Here is a 9024-nt window from a genome sequence, read left to right on the forward strand (position 1 = left end):
ACTTTCTCTATTCCCGAGTGTTAAGCTAATACATCCATTTGTTGTTTACACCACCTGTCTTCGTCTGTTGGTTTTTTCGTAAATTCTCCCATATATATGTATGTATGTATGTATGTATGTATGTATGTATGTATGTATTTGTGTGTTTGTGCTTGTCTCCCCACCATTGCTTGACAACCGATATTAGTGTGTTTACATCCCTATAACTTAGTGGTTCGGCAAAAGAGACCAATAGAATAAGTACCAGGCTTACAAAAAATAAGTCCAGAGGTCGATTTCTTCGGCTAAAAGGCAGTGCTCCAGCATGGCTGCAGCCAAATGACCATAACAAGTAAGAGAATACATACATAAGGATAAGCATATTAAAAGGGGGTCTGTGGGAAAACCCACTTAAATAAAAGGGCTGGGAACCACTGTTGGGAACCACTGTTGGGAACCACTGCCATAAAGTGAAGCATTTAATAAGGTACATTTTAAAAACTAAGGCATGGCTGGTTCAGCTGTAAACTGAATTTTTGAAAACCTTGCCTTGACATTAAGACGGAGAACAGATAATTGAAACAAGAGCATCACAGATGTTGAGAAGGATCGAAGGTTTGCAAGATAAGGGCAAGATATGAAAGACCATGTTGTCAAAAGGGATTGGGTCTAACGCACTTAATTTAGTGAACCAGAACAAATTTGTAATCAATTTGAATTACATTCATAATGAAAAGGAAAATCATTAACCCTTATCAGCTACTCTTTACTTCAACCTTTCGATCCCACAATCTTTACAATTGTTTCCAACATTATCTTCTAGATGCAGGTGTGACTGTGTGGCAAGAAGTTTGTTTCCCAACCATAAGGTTCCGAGTTCAGTCCCACTGCGTGGCAGCACCTTAAGGCAAGAGTCTTCTACTATAGCCTTGGGCCAACCAAAGCACTGTGAGTGGATTTGATAGATGGAAACTAAAAGAAGCCTGACATATACATATGCATGTGTGTGTGTATGTATGTGTGTATGTTTATGTGTGTGTGTTTGTGTCTGTGTTTGTTCCCTACCACCCACATTCTAAACTTCCACTCACATTGCTAGTTCCTTTGTCTCTACTCACTTCTACTCACCTCATACCTTGAAGGGTCACCTGGGCACCTCATTACCAGTACTTATCCCTTTGAAACCCCTACTGATCACACCCACCCTCTCTTCTAAATGGGATTAGCCTTGAAGCCTACAACAAGAATCTGCTCTGTCCCCGCTTCTCTCATGCTTTAATTGCTCATCTCCTGACATTAAACTGATCCCCACTTTGAATTTCGTAGTCTTATGAGCTGCATGGCGACCTCAGTAGTACTGGTGGTATGAAAAATCCACCCTGCACCTTCAGTAAGGTGGTTGGCATTAGAAGATGGCACGCAGCCTTTGAAACCATACCAAAACAGACACTGGAGCAGGATGCAGTCCTTGGACCCATCGGATCCAGTCTAACAGTACAACCCATGCCAGCATGGAACATGGTCGTTAAATGATGATGATGATGATAATGACAACAGCAATGACAATGATGATGATTCTTACTAAGAATAGGAAAAGAGACAATTCTGAAATTTTGAAATCCAAATTGATTAAAAATTGAATGCATATATGCAATAAGAAGTCTTATTTCTTGTAAGTACAGTGAGAATCCTGAAAATGTTTCAGTTTTATCACTCCTAAAATTTTTTTTTTTCTTTCACCTGGTAAAAATCCAGAATGCTGAATGTAAAATGATAACACATCCAACCACAGCAAAATGAACAGATAAATAAATAAATAAATAATGATAATAATAATAATAATAATAATAATAATAATAATAATAATAATAATAATTCTTTCTATGATAGGAACAAGGCCTGAAATTTTGGGGGGGCGGAGGTAATTGATTTACATTGAACTGGTACTTATTTTAGCAACCCTGAAAAGATGAAATACAACCCCTCCCCACAAAATTTTAGGCCTTGTGCTTATAGTAGAAAGCATTATTATTATTGTTGTAGTAACACACACACACACGCACACACATGTATGTATGTATGCATGTTGATGTGTATGTGTATATGTATAAAACCCTAATTTTTTTCCATTGAGGGCTTATACGCCCCAATATTAGATTATTTTCTTTAGTTAATATTTGGTGATTGCGTATAAGATTTAAGCTTATAAAAATATTATTACCACACACACACACACACACATATATATATATATATATGTGTGTGTGTGTGTGTGTGTGTATGTGTGTGTGTGTGTGTGTGTGTGTGTGTGTAAAGTGTTAGGTGTGATGTACAGAATTAAATATTGAAAAAAAAGTCGTCAGAATTTTGGAATAACTTCATTCATTTATTTTATACATATATTAGCGCTTTCGTTCGTCTTTCGAACTTGTCAAATATAATTCTGTGAAAATACAGAGATCTTGCTTATTTATATAAATCAGGTGTTTTTTGGGGTTTTGTTTATAACAGAACATTGCTTTGTTTTTTTGGAGTGAGGCTTTGAAGACAATGGAAGATGTATAAGCAGATAAATAGATAGACAGGCAGATAGAGAGATAGATAGATAGACTGATAGTCAGACAGATAGAGAGATGGATGTGGTAAAAGAGAGATAGAAGGGCCTGTATATATATATATATACAGGTTAAATAGATTTTTGTAAGGGTATATTGAGATCATTAGCCGTGGTGAAAGCAATCAGTCTCAGAGGAGAGAAGCCCCAAATTTAATGCTCCCTTTCAACATGCTCTAAGCTAGAGCTTGGAAGAGTATGGGTTATGAAACTAACACAAGGTGTGTCCAATAACACAAATTTGTTCTATGGAAGTAGCTATTTCATGTCAGGTGGAGATAGCAGGAAATGATGAGTTACACATAAGAATCTGTGATGTATTTCTTAAACTGAGAAAAGGATTTCCTTCTTGCAGACCCGATTGTAAAACATGTTCAGCAACTGAAGTAAAGTTTCTGGTAGCAAAGAACAAAGAAAAAAGTAAACCTTCATACCTGTTTGTAGCACCGATGTGCAAAATAAAAGCAGTAGAAAGTGGTGGTTGGCCATTTTCAATGTAACTTCATAACTTTAGGTTTGCTGGTCATAAAGAATGGTTAAATACACTGAATGTATGTCCACTTCTTGAAAATGAAAATGCAGTAGAGAATATTAAATGATGATAAATGCCTAAATGATATTAACAAACTGTTAGAAGACGGTTTTTTCGTGTGTAACTACTAACAGTTACAGCAGCTAAAATGCATTTGTAAGATGTAAGTTAGGGAGAGTCTATTTTGATAAGCAATAGAGTTTATCTAAAACGATTTGATTGAAGGTAACTTTAGTTACCTGATACATAAAGAAAAGTATTCTCAACTGTACAAAGGTAACAGGTGAAAGTTCATCTTTTCTTTCCCCTCTATAATTATGATAAGGAATCGTTCTTATTGACCGAATATTAACTGACATGTAAAAACAAAATAAAGAAAAATACACTGAACATCATTATTGATATTCTTAGAACAAAAGACAATTGTTAAATGGAATGATATTGCAAAATATTTTTATTAATCCATCTTTTACTCTTCACTTAATCATCAATTAACAAAAAAAGAAAAAGAAAAAAAAAAGAAAAATGTCTTTATTTTTAGTATTTGCTTTCACTTTTGCATTTATTTGTTTCAGTCTTTGGACTGGGCCATGTTGGGGCACCACCTTGAAGCGCTTTAGTTGAACAAATCAACCTCAGTACTTATTTTTTTTAGGTTTGGTAACTTATTCTATTGACTCTTCTGCTGAACTGCTAAGATGCGGTTATGTGAATGAAACACCACCGGTTGTCAAGTGATGGGTGGGGTGTACAAACGTAGGCATAAGAACACGCATGCATGCAGACACACACATACACACACACACACACGCACATATACATACATACATACATATACAGGAGTGGCTGTCTGGTAAAAAGCTTGCTTCCCAACCACATAGTTCCGGGTTCAATCCCAATGTGTGGCACCTTGGGCAAGTGTCTTCTAGTATAGCCTCAGGCCGACCAAAGCCTTGTGGGTGGATTTGGTAGACAGAAATTGAAAGAAATACACACACACACACACACACACACACATATATATAAATAAATGTACATATGTATATATGTATTTGTTATTTGTATCTGTGTTTGTCCTCTTACAATCACTTGACAACTGATATTGGTGTGCTTACATTGCTGTCACTTAGTGGTTCAGCAAAAAGGGACCGATAGTACTAGGCTTACAAAGAATAAGTCCTGGGGTTGATTTGTTCGACTAAAGGTGATGCCCCAGCATGTCTGCAGTCAAATGACTGAAACAAGTAAAATAATAAAAGAATATCTATATATATATATAAAAATGAGAATGTATGTGTGTGTGTGTTTGTCTGTGTGAATCCTTAAAACTCCAAAACTACACAACCAATTTCATTCAAATTTTACACATTCCTTACTTAGGGCCTCGGTTGTGTTTTAGTCAAAAAAATTTTTTAACTTCTTGCATAGTTCGAGCCCACAGCAACATAATATCTCCCCCACTATTTAAGTATTACGTGTCAAAAGTGAAGCAAAAACACTCATGTCAAATACTTTCACTTTAAAAATGAAATTTTTCCACTATTTCAGTATCAAAACTGAAACAATCACATTTCGATACTGTAATGACAGATACTTACACTTTAATGGTTTCATTTTTTATACTGAATCTACTACAGTGAAACTATACTCTCACATATATACAGGCATACATACATATATACAGGCATACATACATATATACATACATACATCTCACATATATACAAGCATACATACATACATATATACATACATATAGTTAATTTACACTGCATGCAAAAATACAGACATACTATATACGGTACGGTATTAAACACACCCACACAAACATCTACACATACATATACATACCTGACGACTTGATTTTTTTGTATTAACCACACAGGGTTGAAACACAGAGGGGACAGCACAAGGACAGACAAAACACAAAAGTAGGGAAAAAATAAAATCGAATGAAAAGAATGGTAATGATAAATGAAAAGGTGGAATGACGTCTACTCGAACCCCATACTCCAATTAATTTTTTGATGAAAATTTTGATGCAAATTTTTGATTTAAATTTTTGATGAAATTTTTGATGCAAATTTTTAATGAAAATTTTGATGAAATTTTTGATGAAAATTTTTGATGAAAATTTTGATGAAAATTTTTGATGAAATTTTCGATGAAAATTTTTGATGAAATTTTTGATGAAAATTTTGATGAAAATTTTTTGATCAAAATTTTTGATGAAAATGTTTGTTGAAATTTTTTTGACGGATATTTGTCCTCATCTTGTTTGTTGCTAGCACAATGTTTTGGCTGATATACCCTCCAGCCTTCATCAAGTGTCTTGGGGAAATTTTGAACCTGGGTTCGCATTCCTAAGGTATTTTTCGATGTTGTTGTCGTTATTATCATTATTCAGGTCACTGCTTGGAATTGAACTCGGAATCTTGAGGTTAGTAGCCTGCGCTCTTAACCACTATGCCATATGCCCACGGGCAAATGGCGTAGTGGTGTGTGATTAATTATAGAACTGCAAGAATCTACCTTCATCAAAGTTATTCCATACATCATCCTGTGATGCATCTGGACACATGATCATTGATGTTTCCTGGGATTGTTAGATATTTGAGTTTTCAGCATCAGACATGCTCTTCCAGGTGACCCAGCTGGTGTTGAATAAGCCCCAATTTGTGTCCAGTTTCCATTATCCCTGGTAGCACTGCTCCTTCCAGGGCTTACATCTCCTGATCCACAGGCAACTTGAGACAACCTCTGCTGCCTTCACAATCAACTTGATGGCCTTCTCTTTACTTGGTCCTGTGGTACTTTGCATCACAAGGGCCAGTAACCTTTCTTGAGGGATTGGCCTGCAAACCCTCTGCATCCCACCTCGATGGGATCATACCTTGTTCATCACCTGTTACTTTCGTATAACTCCACTAACTCAACAGATTTCCTCCTCTTACTAATGTTTGCCTCCTAGATGCAATCCTCCAAGGGAACAGAGAATCCTTACAGCTTCCTGTTGATCTCTGCAGATTTACCGAAATTTTAAACACTGCTTCCTGAATAATTCAATATATATAATGTATACATAGAATCTACCTTCATTTTATTATGTTCTATCACATTCAGTTATCTCGTAATATAGATAGACTAAACTTTAGCCTTATAACTCAAATCAAGTGGGCTTATTTTTTTTATTTCTTGTACTTCGTACTCAATGTTACTGAAAAAAAAAAAAAAAAGAAGGAAGAAAGAAAAAAAAACTTGTGAAAATAATGATAAAAATTAATTTTCAATTCGTAATCAAACCACTGTGGTTTATATTACCTGAGTTCGAACGAAAGAAAAAGATAGATGTGATTAAATACTGATTGATCACTGTTGAAACATTTAACTTTATAACACTTACATTATCAGTATGCAGTGGAGAGATTGGTGGGTTGGTGGGTGGGTGGGGATAAATTACTGGCCTTTTTCAGCATATTTAAATTATAGGTAGTTTGATCTAAACGAATGTTCTTGCATAAACACATGCACACACATACACATTAATATGCATATGTATTTACATACATACACATATATGTTAATATATGTATGTACATTCATACATACATACATTGTGAAGGCGTGTGGCTTAGTTGTTAGGGCATTTGGCTCGTGATTATAAGGTCGTGAGTTCAATTCCCGGCGATGCGTTGTGTCCTTGAGCAAGACACTTTATTTCATGTTGCTCCAGTTCACTCCACTGGCAAAAATGAGTAGTACTTGTATTTCAAAGGGCCGGCCTTGTCACGCTATGTGTCATGCTGAATCTCCCTGAGAACTACGTTAGGGGTACACGTGTCTGTGGATTGCTCAGTCACTTGCACATTAATTTCACGAGCAAGCTGTTCTGTTGATCATATCAGCTGGAACCCTCGTCATCATAACCGACGGAGTGCTCCTTTTACATAGACATACATACATACATATACAGGGTGGGTAAAATGTAAGTAAGCATTAAAAATTGGTAATAAAATCCATATTCCTTTCACAAACTTATTGAAACAAATGATACATGTTCTTTATTACATGGGAAAATGAAAGTGAATCTTCATATTTCAACGTAAGCACTGGTGGCATCAACCAGTTTCCTCAAATGGCCAGGGATGTAACGAACAACCCTCTGAAAGACATCATCTGGGAGCTCATTGAGAACCTCTTGAATCAGTGTCTTCAAGTCCTCCAGTGTGTGAAGTTTTGTCTTGTACACCTCCTCTTTTGTGTAATCCCACAGGTAAAAATCACATGGAGTGAAATCTGTACGTTTTGGAATTCTGAATTTCTGGACTTCTGCAGTCACAGTCTTCAGGTTTTAGCTCCTGGACATAATGGGGTTTCCAAGGACAAAAATTCAATTCTTTATGCAACACCGTACGTATTGTGTGTCTTGTTAGTCGAGACACACAATACGTATGAGCTATCTGACATGTTGATTCTTATGGGCTGTGATTAAACATTTTCTGCACTGTTGCCATATTCTCCACTGATCAAGATGTGGTTGGATGGCCACTTCTTGCATCGTTCACAAAGCCCATGGTCATCGGCTTTGCATGGCAACTTTTTATTGTCTCCGGACGTAGTGTTGCATGCTTACTTTTCCATGCGTGTCACCATCTCTGAACCAAAACAATGGAATTCCACACTTCATAGCGAACTGTTATCTTAGCTCGCTCCTGAACAGTCAAGCAACCAGCCATCTGGAAAATAAGAAAAAAGAAATTAGACAATAAGAAAATAAGAAATCCCCATTAGTGTTGTCTGTTTAAAAAAATGTCTTCGTCATAAAAATTCTACTTTCCATCCACCCTGTATATGAGCTTTTATATTTTCAGGTAGTATATAGACTTAGGAGTGGCTGTGTGGTAAGTAGCTTGCTTACCAAACACATGGAGATCTTTCTTGGTGCAATCCTATGGTTATTCAAGACCAAAGGGGGTCTCCTCTATTATATCCAACCCAACATGAAATCATCAAACCTAATATGTGGTGAGTTGGCAGAATCATTCGCAGAATATTGTCCGTCTTAGCATTCTGAGTTCAAATTCCACTGAGGTCGACTTTGCCTTTCATCCTTTCAAGGTGGATAAATTAAGTACATGTCAAGCATGGGGGGGGGGTATGTGGGTAGGGGGTTGGCTATGTAATTGACCTACCCCCATCCCCACAAATTTTTGGCCTTATGCCAAAATTTGAAACCATTAAAGTGGCAATATGGCAGAATTGTTACCATGCAGGGGCAGAATGCTTAGTGGCATTTCATCCATTCTGAGGTTTTGATTTCAAATTCTGCTCAGGTTGTTTATATCTTTCATCTTTTCAGGAGTCGATAGAATAAGTACCAGTTTAGTGCTGGAGTTGATGCAAATTGCACTCATCTGGCCTTGGGGTGTAACTGACCAGACAAATGATTTCCCATTCAATTTCATCAGGTTGTTTTTCAACTAGGGCTTATTTTAAGGGAAGGGTTTATATTAAAATCATCCAGAAAAATCATGCTAGATCTTATTTTCTGTTTCGGTTTTATTTTCGGCGAAACATGGTATGGGGGGGGGGGTTCACGGTGAAGGTAAAGAATACGCACACCCGGTGTTTAGGCTTAGGGTTAGGGCTTTTGTTACGCCGAAAACGGGTGGTGTGCGTATTCTTTACCTCCACCGAGTTTCACTTACTGTGATTGAAAGTTCAGACAAAATGAGTGAGTGAGAGTGTGTGATAGAGAGAGAGAGAGAGAGAGAGAGAGAGACAGACAGACAGACAAAAAGAGTGAGAGATACAGACAGAAAGAAAGAGGGAGAGTGAGAGTGAGAGAGCGGTAAAAATTTGAATAAATTCCATGGAAGATTTATCCATTAGAACTCGT

At 36.6% G+C, this 9024-nt stretch overlaps 1 protein-coding gene across 2 annotated transcripts in view; it reads right to left on the reverse strand.

The window, feature by feature from the left end:
- The window catches only part of LOC106882389 (MAM and LDL-receptor class A domain-containing protein 1), a 234860-nt gene extending 231465 nt beyond the window's left edge, over positions 1-3395 (reverse strand). For both annotated transcript variants that reach the window (XM_089354751.1, XM_089354750.1), the window contains exon 1: positions 3028-3395. In XM_089354751.1, coding sequence (XP_089210877.1) covers positions 3028-3082 — 55 coding nt within the window. In that variant the 5' untranslated portion in view covers positions 3083-3395. The remainder of the gene's footprint in view (positions 1-3027) is intronic.
- Positions 3396-9024: the final 5629 nt, after the last annotated feature.

This window comes from Octopus bimaculoides, chromosome 7 (assembly GCF_046866305.1).
Source record: "Octopus bimaculoides isolate indiv1 chromosome 7, ASM4686630v1, whole genome shotgun sequence".
NCBI classification, from domain to species: domain Eukaryota; kingdom Metazoa; phylum Mollusca; class Cephalopoda; order Octopoda; family Octopodidae; genus Octopus; species Octopus bimaculoides.